The sequence below is a fragment of the Fonsecaea pedrosoi genome (assembly GCF_000835455.1).
Source record: "Fonsecaea pedrosoi CBS 271.37 unplaced genomic scaffold supercont1.4, whole genome shotgun sequence".
NCBI lineage: Eukaryota > Fungi > Ascomycota > Eurotiomycetes > Chaetothyriales > Herpotrichiellaceae > Fonsecaea > Fonsecaea pedrosoi.
This window is the reverse complement of record NW_013550612.1, coordinates 1,994,024-2,013,398: the sequence shown is the minus strand read 5'-3', so window position 1 is coordinate 2,013,398 and position 19,375 is coordinate 1,994,024. Positions and strand designations below refer to the sequence as shown.

General features: G+C 53.4%; 8 protein-coding genes across 8 annotated transcripts; 3 read left to right on the top strand and 5 right to left on the bottom strand.

Annotated features, from left to right (window-relative positions):
• Nucleotides 1-215: 215 nt before the first annotated feature.
• Nucleotides 216-2,206, top strand: Z517_06530 (uncharacterized protein; the record flags this gene model as incomplete). Its single annotated transcript, XM_013428269.1, has 2 exons — nucleotides 216-279; nucleotides 885-2,206. The coding sequence occupies 2 exons, from the start codon at nucleotides 216-218 to the stop codon at nucleotides 2,204-2,206; spliced, it is 1,386 nt and encodes a 461-aa protein (XP_013283723.1).
• A 775-nt stretch (nucleotides 2,207-2,981) lies between these two features.
• Nucleotides 2,982-4,606, bottom strand: Z517_06529 (uncharacterized protein; the record flags this gene model as incomplete). The annotated part of the gene is made up of 4 exons (XM_013428268.1): nucleotides 2,982-3,893; nucleotides 3,946-4,379; nucleotides 4,440-4,509; nucleotides 4,559-4,606. The coding sequence occupies 4 exons, from the start codon at nucleotides 4,604-4,606 to the stop codon at nucleotides 2,982-2,984; spliced, it is 1,464 nt and encodes a 487-aa protein (XP_013283722.1).
• Nucleotides 4,607-5,324: 718 nt separating this feature from the next.
• Z517_06528 (uncharacterized protein) lies at nucleotides 5,325-7,089 on the bottom strand (the record flags this gene model as incomplete). Its single annotated transcript, XM_013428267.1, has 2 exons — nucleotides 5,325-6,109; nucleotides 6,171-7,089. 2 exons carry the CDS (start codon nucleotides 7,087-7,089, stop codon nucleotides 5,325-5,327), a joined length of 1,704 nt encoding a protein of 567 aa, XP_013283721.1.
• Nucleotides 7,090-8,532: 1,443 nt separating this feature from the next.
• Nucleotides 8,533-9,727, bottom strand: Z517_06527 (uncharacterized protein; the record flags this gene model as incomplete). Its single annotated transcript, XM_013428266.1, has 3 exons — nucleotides 8,533-9,246; nucleotides 9,379-9,446; nucleotides 9,658-9,727. 3 exons carry the CDS (start codon nucleotides 9,725-9,727, stop codon nucleotides 8,533-8,535), a joined length of 852 nt encoding a protein of 283 aa, XP_013283720.1.
• Nucleotides 9,728-10,815: 1,088 nt separating this feature from the next.
• On the bottom strand, nucleotides 10,816-12,273 carry Z517_06526 (guanine deaminase; the record flags this gene model as incomplete). Its single annotated transcript, XM_013428265.1, has 1 exon — nucleotides 10,816-12,273. One exon carries the CDS (start codon nucleotides 12,271-12,273, stop codon nucleotides 10,816-10,818), a length of 1,458 nt encoding a protein of 485 aa, XP_013283719.1.
• A 532-nt stretch (nucleotides 12,274-12,805) lies between these two features.
• Z517_06525 (uncharacterized protein) lies at nucleotides 12,806-14,728 on the top strand (the record flags this gene model as incomplete). Its single annotated transcript, XM_013428264.1, has 1 exon — nucleotides 12,806-14,728. The coding sequence occupies one exon, from the start codon at nucleotides 12,806-12,808 to the stop codon at nucleotides 14,726-14,728; it is 1,923 nt and encodes a 640-aa protein (XP_013283718.1).
• A 213-nt stretch (nucleotides 14,729-14,941) lies between these two features.
• On the bottom strand, nucleotides 14,942-15,907 carry Z517_06524 (uncharacterized protein; the record flags this gene model as incomplete). Its single annotated transcript, XM_013428263.1, has 1 exon — nucleotides 14,942-15,907. The coding sequence occupies one exon, from the start codon at nucleotides 15,905-15,907 to the stop codon at nucleotides 14,942-14,944; it is 966 nt and encodes a 321-aa protein (XP_013283717.1).
• Nucleotides 15,908-17,768: 1,861 nt separating this feature from the next.
• Z517_06523 (S-adenosylmethionine decarboxylase proenzyme) lies at nucleotides 17,769-19,325 on the top strand (the record flags this gene model as incomplete). Its single annotated transcript, XM_013428262.1, has 2 exons — nucleotides 17,769-17,889; nucleotides 17,938-19,325. 2 exons carry the CDS (start codon nucleotides 17,769-17,771, stop codon nucleotides 19,323-19,325), a joined length of 1,509 nt encoding a protein of 502 aa, XP_013283716.1.
• Between the last annotated feature and the right edge of the window lie 50 nt (nucleotides 19,326-19,375).

The window sequence follows — 19,375 nt, the reverse complement described above, 5'->3', positions numbered from 1 at the left end:
TCCAATGAAACTACTCAAAGACTTATTGCGAGAGCCGCCAACCATGCGTGGAAATAACCCGTTGCAAGACTGAGTGTTTTCTGCTCGTTGGCGCTGAAGCACCAGCCTTGCTAATGCCGTTGGTCTTGATGTCTCCATCACGGCGATTCAATTCCGATCATTGAATCGTCCAATGAACGAAGTCAGACTCTTGAGGATCTTACCACACGCTCAGCATGGATAGCATAAATCGATCCCCGTCTGTGAACTCATTCACACCAGCCTTCTCCAAGAGCCACAGTACGTAGCCCTGTTGAATATATGGGGAATCAGAAAAGGGTATGCGTAATACTTGTCGACGATTGCTCAATTCCCGTCACCATGAATCTCTACGATGCCATAATGGCACTACGAACCCTTCCAAATGTTTGGACATCCGGATAGACTTCCTCTATATCAATCAAAAGAACGACCAAAGAAAAAAATTGGCAGGTGGGAGCTCATGATTGATATCCATCGAGAATGACGGGTGAGTATAAAGGTGAGAGGGAGGGTGAGTCGTTATAAAAGCGGCGTGGTCGGGGTGAGTCGTAGTGAGCTCCGAGAAGTTTTTACTCATCTTTGGATGCTAGTTTGGGAGACACTGATTTCTTGTCCCGACAAATGAAACGCAGCCACGCCAGAACTTTGTCCAAAACCTTCCCGCTTTGCAACGTCGCCTTGCTGCTCCTTCACTCTATACCTCGTCTTGTACTCGTCGGCATGTAAGTAGTTGGGCTGTACTGCCATCGGCGGCTCTATTCCATATCCTGCGTGCCACGATACCTGGTCTTTGGGTTGCAAGAATCAATGCGAGAGCCCATCGGCACGCATCCATTCCGTTGCTGAACTCAATGCCCTCGCAGCGTATCTGAAGGTTGGTTTCGTCTCATACGACAGTGATTTCAATGATGCGTTGTTTATCTTGAGATCCCGGAATATGGATGCTCGAACAGACACGTCGTCGGGCCGCTTTGGAGGGCAATGGGCTTTTCTTTCCACTCCTCCACGTCCTGGATCAAGGTCTCTCCCGCCCTCTTCGAGCTACCTACGAAGTGACCGAAGCAATGTCTCTCCTCTACCGACCGGCCTGCACTTCCACCAGCTCAATGCATCTCGCTCAAGCCTAACCAGGCACATCCCAACCCCGTCGATTGGGGGTCGCAGTTCGACTACAACTATCCCTTCACCACCCCTCCTCGTGCGTGTCCATTCCAACGATGCTTCGCTCCAGATCCATCCCCCACGGCCGAGGTCAAAACAGGGCATTATGAATAACGAGTTGCCCCCTGCTCACGAGTTCAGCTTTCGGGGGATCATGGCGGCCATTGAAGAGGACATTGAAGAGGACATTAATGCAATATCTGAGATATTTGGGAGGAGCAGGCTAGTGCTGGCAGATCAGCATGAGAGCCACTTGCCTCCCCAGGGCGAGATCAGGGCAATGAGCAGTCCTTTACAGGCCGTGGCCGAGGCGAGCGCAAGCAACGAACGCCTGGCTGCCGCCGCCGACGATGTCATTATCGTCCGAGAAGATGCAAGTCTCATCGAGGGAAGTCACACTGGCTCCGCCGCATACGGCTTGCTTGAGAGGCTACAAGCTGTCCCGCGCACGAGGCGCATGCGGAGCGAAACCCCGGGAGCAGGTCCCTCAAGGCCGGGAACAGGCTCGATTCGTCATACTTCGGCACCGGCGATTCTATCGGAGGTGGCACCAGTCATTGAAGACCATGGGCGGCTCGCGCACCCTGAGCTATCACGCGCGTCGCGCCGTTTGCTTCAGAGCTCTGCCGCGGAACACGAAGTCGAAGAAATGCCTTCCAGGGCGACGAATGCGGTTGTATCAGAGACATACCTGTCTGCTGGAGCGAATGCAGTTACCGTCTCTGATCCGCCCGTAGTTTCAGAAGGAGGCCGCCACTATCCACTCTACAGTTTTGACGACAGTGGGCTTTTCGAGGGGCCTGCTACTCCCTGTCCACCTCCGCCCACCAGCCTCCTGGAAAGATTACAATTCTTGATTCCTAGAATGGAGTTACACAGTTTCGTCCCTTGGGTTCATGGGCAACCCAACCGGGCGGTAAGCGCAGAGTCCCAACTTCGAGACATCCTCGACAGGAACCAACGCGCACGGGACTCACGAAGAAATCCGGTCGTTGCCACAGAGAGCCCGGAACTTTACGAATAGAGGTCAAATAGTTTGATCCCATCAACTATGGAAGATCAAGAGTTGTTGACCTTCCCTCTGTGCACCGAAGAGGTTGCAAAAAGAGTGACTCTGGCTGACCATATCTGTGGGAGATATGGCCATGATTTGTGCAATAAGGCTAGCGATACCCGCAATGAGAGCCTGAGTTTTTCTTCGATTATGTGAACGGATTTTTCCTCATGTTCTGCTCTTGGTCTTTCTCCCAGTATTAACCGCGTCGTGGCGACGCGACGGAGGAGTTAGTACAAAGCTTGCATCGAAACACTACATGTCTCCTGAGTTACAAACCTTGCCCTCAAAACTCACCTTCTCATTCGCTTCGGGGCATCCGACAAAGCGAAAGCATCTTGCCGAACGACTCGGCTTGGAGGATCTAAACCGGGTTTTCTTAAGCGCTATTCCTTCTACATCGATTTTTATTCTACCTAACGTTCATTACTCAAGGTGAAGTGCGTGATCTCGATCAGCTGTTCTTCAAAAGAAGACGTCCGGCTGGATGCCATTTCAGGTGTGTATCCCTAGGCTGAGGAGTGGGAGCTTGTTGACTCTTCATGGAGACCAAAGCGGCAAAACTGGAAACATGGTCAGAACCTTCCAGCCGCGCGCTCAGCAGTATACTTGGGACTTATCAGGCAGCGAATAGGACCATGGACACACTCATCTCTGTTGAGCTCGGATACACTCTTTCCCACACGGATTGTCTATGTCTAGCCAACTGCAGCATCGCCAGGAAGGCAAGCTGATGAAATCAGCATCACTTGATCTTGATCAATACCGTTTTGGTCTCGAGGAAATTGTTCAGACTGTGTCCGAAACCTTCCCGCCCCGAACCACTACTCTTGTAGCCACCGAATGGCATGTCTTTTGCTGTCGTGGGACTGGTGCAGTTGACGGCAACTGTGCCTGCTTCTAATGCCTTTGCAAATCTCATGGCTCGGTTAATGTCCTTGGTGTAAACCGCGGCGTACAGACCGAATTCGCTATCATTGGCTTTGGCAATCACTTCCTCCTCCGTCTTGAAGGTATTGATATTCACAACAGGTCCGAAGATCTCCTCTTTCATTATTGTGGCATCTTCCGGAGTGTGCAGGAAGATTGTCGGGGGCACAAAATAACCTTGCTGGTTCGACTCTGCAAGACCCGGCACATCTGGTGTGCCACCAAGAGCCAGTTGCCCAGCCGACTTTCCAGCTGCAATATATTTGTGCACCGTGTCGTATTGCACCGAATCAGCCTGTGGACCATGGTTGGTGTTGGCGTCCAAGGGGTCGCCGGCCGATACTTTGGCAAACTGCTCCTTGAACGCCTCGATGAATTTATCGGCGAAGGTGTCTTGGACATAAATTCTGCTGTTGGCCATGCATACTTGGCCACTGTTGAATTGAATGCTAAATTTGGTCTCCTGAACGGCATCTTCGAGATCACAATCGTCAAATATAATGGCAGGTGACTTGCCGCCCAACTCGAGGACGACATGCTTCAAATTGGACTTTGCTGCTGCGGCCTGGATGAGCCGACCAGTTCGGCACGACCCTGTGAAACTGAGGGCTCGGACGTCCATGTGCGACGATAGTATGGCCCCTGACGTCTGCCCATGTCCGGATAGAACGTTGATGACTCCTGGAGGGAACCCTGCTTTCTCGATCAGAGTGGCAGCTTTCGCGGACTGAGGGGCCGAGTGTCAGCAAAGCTCTTGGTCGATTGCAGGCTTCACATACCGTTAGTGGCGCTTTCTCGCTGCTCTTCAAGACAACAGTGTTTCCGGCCGCAAGAGCCGGGGCGACCTTGCTTGCGAAGAATAAGAGCGGAACGTTCCAGGGGATGATGGCGGCGACAACCCCGTACGGCTGCTTGAATGTCATGTTGACAAAACCTGGGGTATTCAAGCTGCTGACGCCCTGGGCATCATATCCAGCCTCCGCATAATGCTCAAAGGTGCTTGCAGCGGCATGATTGTCGTAATACGTCGACACCGGCCGACCCATCGAAAGAGCCTCCAGTCGAGAAAATTCCTCGCCACTTTCGACCAACAGGGCTGCCAGTTTTTTCATGTACACGCCTCTGTCGGCAGGAGAGAGAGCAGACCATGCTGGAAAGGCTGCTTTGGCGGCAGCTACGGCGGCATCGGTGTCCTTTTCGCTGGCTTCGTACACTAAATGGGAGATCAGCATTGCATTTGCATTGTATTTGCACTTGGAAGTTTGTGATGTACCTTCGGCGACAACTTCCCGCGTCGCTGGTGACCTGATAGGGAACGTCTTTCCGTCTGAAGACTCGACGAACTATACCGACATCAATACCATCGTTGGCATCATTGAGGATTCAACATACCTTGCCATTGATGAACAGCCTTGTCTCTATCTTGCCCGTGGAACCCATTTTGGCTTATTCGCAATCGATGAGATGGCTTTTCGTGTTGCTTCAGACGAAATTGTCGATAGTTGTCAATACAGGGGAATGGAGGCCACGCATGTCAATTTCTAATCGTCGAGAACATGCTGCACAGATGTAACTGCCGATATGGACGGAGATACGCCTGGCATCTGTCCCATCGGAAGAGGCACCCGAAGTTGCCGCGCCCCAGTGGGGGATCCCCGACATACAAGTGCTTGTACAAGATCTAGAACCCCGTATTACTTGTTCGATCCCAGGATGCCACCAAGGCATGAGGGCTGACTGCGGATTTCAGGTAGCGCATAGCCTCGTCCTCCCCCGAAGCGGCAGTTCGTTTGACTGGCAGCGAGCACTCCATATCTATCCTTCCACAACGAACCTCGATCCGGGGGTGTAGCTGGCTTGAGCATGCCTGTAGACAGGTTACAGGCTTACAGAGACCTTCAGAAGACGAAACTGAGCTTTCCCAGTCACTCATTAGAGAATCTTTTCCATACTCGGCCGCCGGATACGGACGTAGGAGGAATCGTTATGCCGTTGCTGACCGCAGAACTTCAGGTCAGACGGCACCGGCGCTCCTCCGACAAATCCAGCATTACGAGACGGCATGCACTAGATAAAGAGACAAGCTTCATATGTTCTGTTTCAGGAAATATGCGCCTATATCGAGCTTCTGTGCCGGAATGTTCGAACTTGTGCATTACTATACACCATGTACGCCATTCGATCCAGCACCATTGACTCCATTCTGCTCACTCTGACCCTGCTCCCTTTGGCGGATCTGCCAGGGTAAAGGCTCTTTGGCTGGCTCAGCGGGCCCGATATCGCCGGATTCGGATCGTCTCTTCTGCCATTCATTGATGTCTCTATGGTCGACAAAGTTGCCGTGTAGGCCCAGCTTCAGCTTGAACGGCAGGTGGATCACCGCCAGCGGTCCTTTGGCCACGTCGAGCGCATCCATAATCACAATGTCGTTTCGAAGGACGTCGAGTTGGTTGAGCAGGGCGATGAGATATCCTTCTCCCTCGGAACCTCCGTCCTTGGGGATGAATGTTGGTTCTTGGAAGGTCGCCGTCGGTCCCGCGAAGAAGACGTCTTCGGTCCTGTCATCCCAGCTGTAATGGCCGAGACAGTTAAACAAGCCGCCTGCTGGTGGTCCACACTTTGCAAAATCGTAAGGCTTCGTCGGGTCGACTTTGGCTTGCCAAAAGTGATTGTACTTTTTGGTCACGAATCGGTCGTCGATCCGAGAAAACTCGCCGTTTGTCATCCAGGTTTCGGCGGGAGTCACCCGTGTTCCCGACTTTGCTCTAGGATCAAATATCCATCGGGTGGTCGGACTGCTCAGTTGATTGCGCTTGGCCAGGGGACCTTCAGCCTCGCCGAGAGGTGGGAAGAAGAAGAAGACATTGCCATCTGCGACGGTCAAGTCGAAAACGATGTGGCCGTCTTCGTTCTCATAGCATCCTGCGATGTGTCCGTGGAACCCTGTTCAGGAGGTAAATGCTCAGATAAGTCAGACTTTGACAGGTATGTTTGACGCACTCACCATTGTCAGCTCGAAACCAAACAATGTCTTCCGACTTGCCTCCTCTTCTGGGTACAACGCCATACCACTGATCCTCATTGGGATCCCAGGCCCAGTGATTCCCCCCGCCCTTTAACGTCTCGATGCCTGTCCACTTGATCGGTGTCAACGGCAAGACCATGTAATTCTTACTGACGCCACAGTCGTGAATCATTCCGCAAAACGGGGCCTTGTACCAGCACTCCTCGATCTTCTTCCCATCCTTGTCGATGGTCCACACCACAATGTCATTGGAGCCGTCGTGGCCGTCCCCGCCGGCCTCGTACGCAAAGCACAGCATTTCTCCCGTGTCCGGGTCGAACTTGGGATGAGCCGTGAAGGTGGGTGTGAGGATCTGTCCCTCGAAATCGTACCGGCCGATCGTTTCCAGAGAGACGGGGTCCATGATGTACGGGGGCCCGTCCTCCTTGCTCGCCAGCAAGACGCCTCGCCAGAAGGTGATGTTGGTGTTTGCCGCGGTCCGCACCACCCCTTTGACCGTCTCGTTGTCCGTGAAGGGGTTCCTGTACCTCCCAAATAGCGCTCTTCTCGCGCTCGTCTCGACCTTGTACCGATCCGTCCGGACATAGCGCTGCTTGAAGTCGGCGTGCCCGTTTTGGATGCGGATCGCCGTCACGCTCCCGTCGCCGTTGAAGTGGATGTCGTCCTCGAAGACGGGCGGGAACCGGTGGTCCGGCTGCACGCGGTAGAAGGTCCCGTCAATCTCGGGCGGGATTTTGCCACTGAATTCCAGGTCGAACACGTCGCCCTCGATGCGCGACGGTTTGTTGAAGCCCTGGAACACGGCCGTGGCGGGGTACTGGACCTGGTCGGTGGCTCTGATGCCGTCCTTGTAGTTTCTTGCCACAAGTTGGGGGGCGAGGTCGAAGATGTGTGCCATTATGACGGGAGTGCGCGAGGTTGTTGACGGGATGTCAGAAAGGGGAGGATGGGATTGTATATGTATATGATCTTTGTGCTCTCTGGCCTGATGTGCCTGTCCCTTCTTCTATATTCCCCTCCTCTCTGTTTCCGATACACCTCCTCTAGATCCTTTGTTAGATCCAATCCATTCTCCGTCTGCCTTATGGTCCTAGGGTGTATGTCGATATATAGATATGTAGATGTCCTTAGGTGTGTATGTATGTATGTATGTATATAGTATGAGGATGAATGGACGTCGACTTTCATCCCCTTTTGTGTCCCGACTGTGTATCTACATACTAGAAGTAATAATACTTGCCACTGCCCATCCTACCTATGTAGTTTGGTTTTGTAAGGCTTGCATGGCTACTAGGCAGTAGTATATGCTGTAGCGGCACCCTGTAATCCTGTATTCGCTCGGTATTCTCACATCTCGCTCGATTCGGCATGTGGGCGATGGGAAAATGCAACTGCCGACAAGGGCGAGTTCGAGTGTCCCCTACCAACGGACCTACCAACCGACCGACCATAGGATTCGCTTTCGATACTACCTATTCCCCCTCCTCCCTGCGTCTCGTCTTATGCGCTTCCCCATTCCTCGAATTTTGGGACTTCTAATCTCCGCGTTGAATAAGGGAGAGAGGGGTAGCGATCAAAATCCATTATCAGATTTGGGAAAGTCTGGCATATCCGCTCACTTCCTCCCTCTTGGTCTCCCCTCTCATGTACACATATACACACACCTCTCTTTCTCTGACCAACCTAGACCATCTAGACTACCTACACAATTCGACCGGTTGGGGGAGAAACCTAGCGTCTTCGGGGGGTCTGGGGGCCAGTTGACTTTCAAAACATGGGGGAGGTGGCGTTTCTCATCTGGGTGTTATGGGCGCGACGTTTACACTCTCTGTGCAGATAGGGACATGGGTTAGCTAGGTCTATTTCCACCCGGCCCGGGTTCACCGTTGCCAGGCTTTTGTCACTTGGGTACAAGGGTCAAAGGGTCAACGGGTCAATGTCAAACGCCCTTGATTTTATGTCTCGGACTGCATTACATCCGATTGAGTGAGACTAGTCACTATTGAGCGTGACGATATCTATACCGAGTAAACCGACGCTTATGATATGCTGTTGATGTGGGTGCCTTTTATTGCCCAATTAGTGGGCTTCAAGAGGGTATAGATTTTGAGATAGATAGGTTGATTAGATACCGAAATATGTGGGCATGGAGGATATAGATCCTGCATCTTCGTAGATCCACATATCTTGTAAACTTTGCCTATTTCTGGATACGTTACCTTATCACAATCACAGTTGGGTAGGGTACGGTTAGGCTCGCATCCAACACAGCTTCCTAGGATGGGATAGAACATCGACCCCACGCGTATGCTGTCCAGATGGAATCGGAAAATCATGGTTTTTACGCAGGCGTGGTATCCGCAATCTCACCATTCTCTGCCACCACCACCTTCTTCGCCTCCTCGGCCTCCTTCTCTTGCTGATCCCTGGGCAACGCAATACTCAACGGCGGCAAGCTCGTACTCACGTCCTCGCCGTACTTTGGGGCGCGCAGGTCGTCATCCTTGACCATCCTTCCCGTCACCGGGTGCGGGTAATGGAACGGCACGACGCGCGTGTCGGGCCACAGCATCTTCTGCTCGAGCAGCTCGTCCGGGCCGAGAGGATCTTCTGGGTACGTCTTGGTCGGCCAGGGGATGTAGTTCTTCTTGGTGTGGGCCCAGCCGCGCTCAAAGTCGGCGTGCCAGAAGGGGAAATAGCGGTAGCGGAAGGGCTTCCACACGCCGTCCTCCTTGATGTACTCGTTCTCGTACACGCCGCCCTCCCACCACTGGGCGTGGCCGCGCGGGTGCTCCTCCTGGATCGACTGGTGCGTGCCCGCCGACATGAGGGCGCGGATCCGCGCCCACGCCCGCGTCCCCGTCGCGTCCACGTCCACAATCTCCTGCATCATCGGGTGGTCGAGCAGGAAGCCGTACACGGGGCCGTTGCGGCCCTTGACGAAGTGCGTCTGGAACCGCCCAATGTAGAGCCGTCGGATGCCCTCCTTGCGACGGTAGCGCGAGCCGAGGAACTCGACGTACGCGTCGGGGTGGTTGGAGAACATGTCGACGACCTGGGTGGGTGCGTTAGATTTGTTCTGGTCTCTCTTTGTCGTTACATGTGTCTGTTTGTTCTGGGATGTATATATTTGTCTTTTTCGCAAAGTGTCATGATTCCTAGCGAGGGAAATGACCGAAATACTGACCTCATTATAGAGACACTTGTCGATATAATACCCGTATTTGAAATGGACCTTGCGGATTTCCGCCTCGTCTAAAATCACCGATAATCAGACATGGTGTTCGAAAGTCAACGATCTGTAGTGTGTCACCCCCCCCCCCCCCCCCTTTTAATTTCCCAGTTCTTCTTCCCTTGTTGTATGCCTCTGCAATCTTTTCTCTTTTTGAGGGTTGGCAAGCAAGTGTCCGAAAACAAAAGGGACACCACGTCGTCTCCTTTCGTATCTGTTTTCCGGGTGACTTACCCTCGACCTTTTGCAATTTCGCGTGAAGACGCTTGACTTCGGCCTTGAGCTCGGCGAGTTCGGCCTCCATTGTTATTGTGCCTTATGACACCCGGAACTTGAGTTGAACCTGCAATCTGGTGACGACGTTGATATTTTATTCAATTCGTATCGTGTATCGTGGTCCGAGAAAGCATGAAACTAGTTCACTTGTTAACTCGATAAGAAAATAAGTCCTTCACCCTCTCGAGCCTGAGCCTGAGCCTGAGGGGTATTGTCTGAAGAGATACTCGAGACAGGACCTGCGTTTTTGTAAGATGTCGGCTGGCTCTTCGAACCCTGGCTGGAGCTTGGTATCCCAGGGGTCATGAATGGAGTTACTTACCCGCTTACCGACATTAGATATATGGACGTTACCTACCACCCACCTCCCTAAAAGTAGGCATGTAGGGACGTACAGTGTACCCAAATCTCCGCATTTTTGCACCTCTCCCTCTCTCTTTCGACACATAGTAACCGTGGTCGTGGCCGTTCTCCAAAAAGAGCGAATGCCCCATGTTTCGTTTGTGAAGAACCCCTCGGGGTCCCGCGGTGCTAGTGTAGTGCTAGTGCTTGTGCTTGCTTGTAGGTGGTAGTTAGTAGGTAGCAATGGCTGGAAAATGATGGTGATGGTGACGGATCGATCATGCAGGGAACGAAGAACGGACGGGTTCTCAGGAGTTAGCTACCAGGCTACCTACCGGGTCACTTACCTAGGTACATGATAGGTGCGAGTGTTGATAGCTCGAAAGACGGGGTGATCATTTTCAGGGCCAGGTAGTAGATGGCATAGACGAGACACCAGATACCCTCACAACCTACATCGTGTGTGTCTGGACATGGGTCTTGTCTGGTTCCCTGTTCGTGTCAACTGCCGAAGTCATGTCCAATATCCAGAATATCACATCCCCCTCGTGCCCCTCCACCTCCTACCCTGGCACGCCTGGGCAGTCACCCCGCAACCCTGCGTGGGGTTCGATGCGTTCCAAAAAGGGACGGACAAGGCTGTACCAACAGAGTATCAGAGGAGTGTTCACCAGGCTGGCCTACCGTAACGAGTCCCTTGAATCATGTCTGTGGTGACCATGGTGCCTTCTTTTCTATCACAGAGGTCGCATAGCAATGACCCGCAATCCCTATTCACGATTTTCCATGCGTTATGTCCTTCTTGGTTCTCCCACCCACCCACACTTTCGTCAAGTTCCTATCGTCCCCCGTCATGACCCATTTCTCCCAGACCTGTCTGATCCCTTGGGCGGTTCGGCTCTCCCCGTCCATCATTGTTTGAATACCCCCGGGGAAGCCAGACTCGCCGTGGTGAGGAGGAGGATCGCTCATGTCCACCAAAAGCGCGTCGAACTGTTTTCCCACCTCGAACGAGCCGACTCGGTCCTCCATCCGCAGCACCCGAGCTCCGCCCAGCGTCGCCATGTAGAAGATTTCGTCCAGCTTCAATCGCTCTTCTTTCCCTCCCGAGATCATCTCGCGTGCGTTGCCCACGATCACGGCCAGGCGCATGGCGTCCATGATGCTGCATGAGAAGCCACCTCCCGAGTCGGTGCCCAGGCCGATCTTCGTGACCCCGTCGGACAGGAGTTTGCGGATCAGGGCGGCCATGAATCCGCCGCCGACGGTGGTGTTGGACGCCGGACAATGGGCGATTCCACAGCCTTGTTGCTTGATCTTGGCCTGGTCAGCTTCGCTGAGCAGTGTACAGTGTGCGAGCACCGAGTTGTGGTCAAACAGCCCATAGTGCGCGTACAAGTCGGCTTCGCAGGTAAATCCCTTGTACTGATTTAACGTGGCGTCGATCTCTTGTTGAGCTTCACAAAAGTGCGTTTGGTTCGGGACGCCTTGTCCGACTCCATATGTGTGCTCGTGCTCCTTGGCCAGTTTTCCCAGCTCCGTCAGAGACTCTGAGGTGCAACTTATTGCAAACCGCGGCGTCAGGATGGGCCTGACCATGTCACCTTTCTCGTCGACGGCTCGACAATGCCGAATCACTTCTTGAGTTCCAGCCACCGCGTCCGCAGTGTCTTCCCGGTAATACGCCGGGTTCGTGTCAGGGTTATCCATGCACGTCTTCCCTACAAACGCTCGCTGGCCCTTTTCGAGACACACATCCACGAGGATCTTGGTCGCTGGCGTGTGCAGGCTGCCAAAGTAGCACGCCGTGGTCACGCCCTGGCGGAGACCCATCTCGACACATCTCGAGTAGACTTGCCTCGCGTAGTCGGTGTCGCAGAACTTAGCTTCGTGCGGGAAGGTGATTTGATCCAACCACTCCAGAATGTGGAGGCCTTGGCCGAGACCGCGCATGGAGAATTGAGGTGCGTGGACATGGGTGTCGATGAAGGACGGAACGAGGAATTGGCTGGGTGACTCTAAGCGAACGACGGGTAGTTGAGCGTCGGGTCGGTTGAGCAATGATCCAATGCTATCCTCTAGACTTCGTCCGTTTTCAGGCTCAAACTGTGGATAGATGTGACTTATCTTGCCTGTGTCGTCGACTATGATCAGCGTGTCGGTGAGGATCTCGATATCTGACGTGGTCCGGGAGTGTATCAGGGTACCGTAGTACGCAAAGGGGCCTTCCATGACGGTTAGATCATAAAGGACTGCGTGGTTTAGTTAAGCACTCGGTACCGACGTCTAGACTCGCAGAGCATCAGTCCCCTGAGCAACGGATGAAGCCGTAATGTGTCTTATCACGTTCATTTACTCCCTCAAGGTGTCAGTGTTACAATTCGCGATATCAAAACCCTCGCTTCACCTTCCTCCGCTGAATCCTCCATACAGCCCCTTGAGCGACTGACCGACCAAAGCCTTGCGGGTCTCTGAACTGCGCCACTTGCGCCACCCGGACACTGCGAATCTGCCTCTTTCCCCGGTCCAAGCTTTCCAAGGTTGATTTGACTCAGCTGAGGTCGAATAGAGATGCCTTCTCCTCTTCCGTACGATCAAGAGCAGGCAACAATGGCCCCAGCACAGCCCCAGCGAGTGGGGGGGGAGAATCTCCTTTGATTCCGTGCCTCGATCTCTACATATACCACTGGAATTATGGAAGGGATGGTTTATTCTCTGAAACTATGATAAAGACAAGAACGGCGACGGTGCCTTTTCAGACAAGATGAGTACCATTGGCAATGCTAGCTATATTACCCTCCCCGCTCTCCCCCATATCATCACAGAGTGGTCCGCTCTGGTGCCGCTGATCGTGCACCTCGCCAGCTCACACGACGAGTTCCAGGTGATAGGCGACGCGTGTCTCCGGGGGAAAATCTGCCTCGATCTCATGCCCAAGCTCGGCCAGCTCAAGGGTGTAGCCAGACTGCTCTTGCTAGGATCGGCCGTGCTCGACCAGACAAGCAGCGCAGGTGTCGCAGGGTCGACCACCGTGTGGGATGTCTCCTGGGGCAGCGTATTCCAGTGCGCCAACGGTGCCGCGCGAGAGCTGCTCACTGCACACGCCTTCCGAGGGAAGACCGAGATCATCGACGTTGAGACCACGGCACCAGAGCAGACCGGCAATGGGGGAGGACATCAGCCACAGCCACAGGTGGACGGAAAGCCTCCGACGAAAACGTCCATGCCCAAGAACGTCGCCTTCTGCAGGCCGCAGGTACTGCACCTTGTCGAGTTGCGCTTCAACAAGGCTTCCGCGGGCAGCAAACGCACTGCCACATCCAGTCTCTTAGAGCGACTGTGCACTGTATCCGGCCATGTTCTCGTCACCGCACTCGCAGGGTTGCTGGCGCTGTGCGGTGCCTATGGAACATGTGCCCTCCTCCTGCTATCCTGCATCAATGCGCTGATCAACCATCGCCTCCCCTTTCATCGGCCGCCGGGATACCTCGACAACAACGAAACGTATGATGCCGCCTGTATGCTGGTGGCGCCACACGACAATGCGTCGACCTGGCATCTCTACCGCGGCGACCGCGCCATCATCGACAGGCTGCTCAACAAGCCCATGTTAGCCATCACCACGGAGCGGTCTTGCAGATGGCTCTTCTGGTATTTCCAGCTCACGCACTACCTCCAGCTGTTGGCCATGACATACGTAGCCGCCCAGAAGGGCTGGGACGGTTTGTTGTTGCTCGTCTTCATGGTCATCTCGCGGCTGGCTCGCTCCGAGGCAGCAGCGTTTATGATGCCCTGGTCTGCGCGAGCCCGAGGAGCCGCTGCCACCTGGCTTCAAGAAAACAATATCGACGTCCAGACGAACACGTTCCGCATGGCGGGCCGCACGCAGATGATTGGCGCAATCGACTTGATCAATAGTATGGACCAGAATAAGCACGCATCCTTGTCCTCGTCGCCATTGTTATCAACACCATCGTCTTCTCCTTGTCCGCCCGGACAACATAGCGACACGGGCAGCCCCGGGCATAGTACTTCGTCTTCCACAGGCTCTCATACCTTCAACTTTAGGAAACGAAGTCTACGCGCAAACTGGATGGATAGCATCATTGCCCACTCGCCACGTCGCGAACAATGGTTGGAGCGCTTGAGTTCGACTATGATGGCACAGATGCAGCAGCTCAGCCATTCGAGCTTGGAACCGGACGTCCCAGCTTCCTCCGTGACAGATGAAAATAGACCTGTGAACATACCCACACTCGATGCGAACCTTGTACAGCAAGTGAGCAATCCAAGTCCCAAGAGAGCAGATACAGAGCAACCAAGCGCGGATGACAACAAACTCCCCGTAACCGCTGATCGACCTAGCTGCGAGCCGGCGAGTATGTCCACCCAAACTAACAAGGCGCAAGAGCAGCTAGGAGCCTCCATATCTGGGGCAGAGGCACCATCAGTCAATGCCGATGACGTTGACAAGTCATCACTTCCCAAAGCCAGAGGAAATGCTGTCTCTGATATTGGAATCTCTTCGAGTCTGAACCCGAGAGACGTAAGATGGGTTGATCAGAACACTCTGTGGGCGTGGGAGACGGCACGGTGCATAATCCAGTCATGCGCTGCGGCTTCTTCTGTTACGCCAACTTCCTCGCAGAGGCTGAGAAGTGCACGGATAACCGCCGTTCAAGCATAAGGTGGAAAGTGTTCAAGTCTGTCCAGAGATTTGATCCTGATCCTGAAAGCTGCCACAATGTTGGTCTGTTACACTTGCGCACCCTGACTACCTCTTGTAAGGGCGCAGGGATAGTGTGAGGGCTAGAGTGGTGATGAGACATGTTGAGCCAAAACACTTCGGCCACCCACGCTGTAATATGAGTCAGACGAAGAGCGGACAGATAGCTTTAGACTAAGGCACCGAGGAGTTCTGTATTTTTTGGTCTATTGTGGTGGCGAAATCGGCAAAAATAGGATATAACCCGCATTTTCCGTATCGTTCAACCAGTTCTGAAGACTCCTCTGAATCATGACCATTCGTCACTGGAGCGTCGTTGGCGGTGTTTGACACGTCTTTGGCGCCTTCGACCAAGGCCCCAAAGCCAGTATCGATGGGAACTGAGCCTAGAAAAGGAACATTGGCTTCACTAGCCATGATCTGGCCTCCGCCTTTGCTGAAGACATTGCTTATCTCGCCACAGCAGGGGCACATGTAACCGGCCATGTTTTCAATGACTCCAAGCACTGGTACCTGAGTCTTTACACAGAAGTTCAGCTCTTTGCGCACATCTGCTGTCGCAATAGCCTGCGGAGTAGTGACAACGACTGCCCCAGAAAGTTTTGGCCTGCTGTCAATTTCGAGGGCTAGGCCATTGCCGTTAGAGGCTGTCACAGGTTGGACATCGGCTGCAAGTTTGTGTAGTTCCTCGACAATGGCAATGTGCTCGTCACTGGTGCCCGGTGGGGTATCAATGAGAAGGTAGTCTGTATTCGGCGGCCATAGAACGTCGGAAACGAACTGTCTGATCATTGCCGTCTTCTTTGGTCCACGCCAGATGACAGCCGACGAGCGGGAAGGAAGGAGGAATGCTAGAGACAGGGCGTGGAGGGAGCCTCTGGCGGGTTTGTCTTCGTCCCCTGCGTCTCTTGCGTCATGTACCTTGACCGGTAGCCAGCCACCAGGAGCCTGTGTCACTTTCTTGTCCTCCAGATTGAGGAGACGGGGTATAGAGGGTCCGGTGAGATCGATGTCAAGGATTCCGACATTGTGACCTTGCCGTGTAAGGGAGAGGGCGAGTTGCAGAGTGACACTTGATTTTCCGACCCCTCCTTTGCCCGAGAGGATGAGCACGACGTGCTTGATGTTCTCGAGACCCATAGCCGACTGCAGCAAATGTTATTGACAAAGGAACATGCTCGAGGTCAGCGCAGGGAATGGGTTGAAATAAATCGCAGTTGACGCAGTTGGTGAGTGCACGATCCGACAAAAGGATTGTTAAGCAGGGACGGAGATTGCCGGGTGGTGGCGTTAACAATTTTCAGTTCAGCCTTGGTGGGCGCGATTGGGTGGTCGATCCAGTCTGACGAGCTGCTGCTAGCTTGGAAAAGCCCCGGGCGTCAGCAGCCTTACCTGGTGCCTGGGTAGGCCCGTGGCTACCGGGGGTGTGAACTTCGCGGGGGTGGCGTTAAGCGGTCCAGGTACAAGACAATAGGCATTGGAGGGGTATCGTTCAACCGTTTTCGTTTGAGATCCTGCCTGCGCTCGCTGCGCCTCTCCTGGTCGAGTTAAAGAATGATTCGGATTCAGAGGAAGTTGAAAGCAATGTATACAGGGACTTGCACACCATCCTTAGACAATTTTCTCCCCTCGGCAGTGAGTCCCTCATATTCAGCGAAAGAGCACCGCAGCATGTGCAGTTGATGTTATGGAGGGGCACGTGCTTGCACATGCGACCAGATATATCTACCTCTATGCGCGGAGTCGCTATACAAGTGGTAGCTCATGCAAAGCGCCTCGTATTTGTTTCAGTCGAAATTCAGACCCCTGCTGCCCCTCGTTCTACTGGTGCTTCCCTCTGACCCTTCGGTTGTTCCGGAAGTTGCATTGTCTGGTGATGGTGGTGTTGATACTGTGAAGGCAGAGCCATCCTTCAGTGGCCCCCTGTCAACTAATCCAGCGCTAATCAAGATTTTTCGCAGCACCCGGGACCTTTCGTCATCGGTGCCGAGGCGGCGGGGTTCCCTGGCACCCCTGGGCATCTCACTGGCCGCTGGGCTGCGTCTCCGCCCCGAAATTTCCAGCTGGCGGTGTCCACTCACTCACCACTGCCCGTCACACACAAAGCTGCCACTTCTTTTTCTGGTGCGACATCAACATTCAACGCACAATTTTGCCTCTTTCGATCCCTCTACCACACCTACTGCCATTTCAACTTCTGCAAAGTTGCCAATTGCTACATTGTTGTGCTCATCACTCCCCTCTACTCGTGTAACTTCAGGCTGCCCTCTCCATTGCAGACAGTCCATCGAACCAGTGGTCAGAATTTTCGCTGAGGCATTTTTTACACCGCTGCCCACAATTTTCACCACCACAACCGCAGCCCTGGCGAACCTCACTAGTTGAGTGATTCACTCGATGCTCAGGCTGTGATAGTCATCTTTCATCCCCAGCGACTACTAGCAATATCTCTATGAGCCGCAAGGACCTGCTTCGCTTCCTATCTAAGCCAGCAAAGTACGTCCCGTCTCTTCCAAGTCCCCATTGACTGAGGCAGTGCTCACTCGAGAAATAGGCCCAGATAACACCTGCTACTTGCGGGTTTACAACAAAGTCTCACAGCGAACCGTCCACCGAACAACAAAAGCCTCCTCGTCAAAGATAACAAACATCTCTCACACCTTTGAGCGCTATCAAAATTTGATCAGGAAGCGCGCACAAATACTGCCCACAATTCCGTTCGTGCAGGAAATCTTCTTCCTCCTCTCCTCCACCAGGCCTCCATAACGACCCCTCAGAAGGGATTTCAAACCACATAACACACTGCTGCTGGCAAAAGCCAGCCTCCATTTCTCCCACCGCATAGTGGGCCTTCTCTTCTCAGGCGGACACCGCATTGTTCGTCTGGGTGGCAGATAGTGCTTCACTGAATCGTCAGATCAGTGGTCCTTCACCTTCTTGCCCACAACACTCCAACACTTCCGACAGCCGAGAGGACTCTGTCCACACCTTCGAAAAGGATATGGTACACATTGGGATCCCCAAGCATTATACAACTTCGCCATCGAGTTTTAGTCACACTCCCTCGTTGACTATCAATCATGAAGTTGCGCTAGATCTGGATTCTAGCAATGCCTTTGAAGGTAAGTTCTTGTTCGTCTGTGTTGCTTTCGTGTCTGACTGTGTTCAAGGTCCCGAGAAACTTTTGGAAGTATGGTTCAGTCCGTCGTCAGATGCTCTCCAGGGCTGCTCGGAGCCCACCGGACTCAAGGCCGTGCCGTCCGAGGTGTGGAAGTCCATGCTAGACCTGGTCAATTGCAAAGTCTTGTCCATCATCGAGTCCGAAGACGTTGATGCTTATCTGCTTTCTGAGTCGAGCATGTTTGTCTTTCCCCACAAACTTATATTGAAGACATGCGGGACCACGACCTTGCTTTGCGGGTTGCCACGTATCCTCGAGATTGCGGTTCTCTTTGGAGGCTTTCCACGTGCGACTGCTCCACCGTCTAATGGTATTGCCGTTGCGGCTGCTCCATACCGCGTTTTCTACAGTCGCAAGAACTACCTGTTCCCTGACCGCCAGCGGGGTCCACACCGCAGCTGGCGCGACGAAGTGTACACTCTTGACAAACTCTTTGTTGGTGGGAGTGCGTACATGATTGGCAAGATGAACGGCGAGCATTGGTACTTGTACTTGACTGAACCCTACACCATGTTGACGCCACCAGCCAGCCCACAGAGCATGGATAGTCCAGGGACTGAGACCAAGATGCTCGAACTACCGACGTCGCTGGTGGTCGACCGTGGTTCGAAGGTGTGCGAAGGTGAAGACGAAACTCTCGAGATCCTCATGACTGATTTGGACGAGGAGAATGCTAGACAATTCTACCTCGACCATGCGAGTGCGGTCGCAGAAGATCAGTGGAGAGGATCTCAAAAAGGGCGAGACGATCACATCGATGTATTCAGCAACGCATCTTCTGATGACAGCGACATTTCTATCAAGGAAGAGGCCTTTCCATCGGAACTCACCACTGAAGGCCATGCTCTTGGCACCGTCGTGTCTGACGCGTGCGGCCTTTCTAACGTTTATCCGGCCGACAAGTACCCAGAGGCTCGAGTTGATGCATATCTCTTTACTCCATGCGGCTTCTCGGCCAATGGAGTCATCCCAGCCCCTAATGGACAGAAAGGGACTCACTATTTCACTGTCCATGTGACTCCAGAACCGATCTGCTCTTACGCATCTTTCGAGACCAATGTCCCTTGCGGCCAGAAGGGTCGTGAAACGGCTGATATCATTCAGCACGTGGTAGACATTTTCAAGCCTGGCCGATTCTCTGTCACCATTTTCGAAGCTACCTCTTCTTTCGAGGAGAAGGCGTACGCTGATCATGATGAGCTGGCTGAAATCAGAATGTTGGAGCGACAGGCTGCTCGTCGCAACACCAAGATGGATGCCATCAAAGGGTACCGTCGTGTCGATCGCATTGTTCATGACCTTGATGGCTACGACTTGGTCTTCCGACACTATGAGCGCCACGACTGGAAGGGTGGAGCTCCGCGAATTGGTGAGTAGTGATGGGGTGGTCCTGTGGGCGATGAGGATTAATCATGCAGGCGACACGG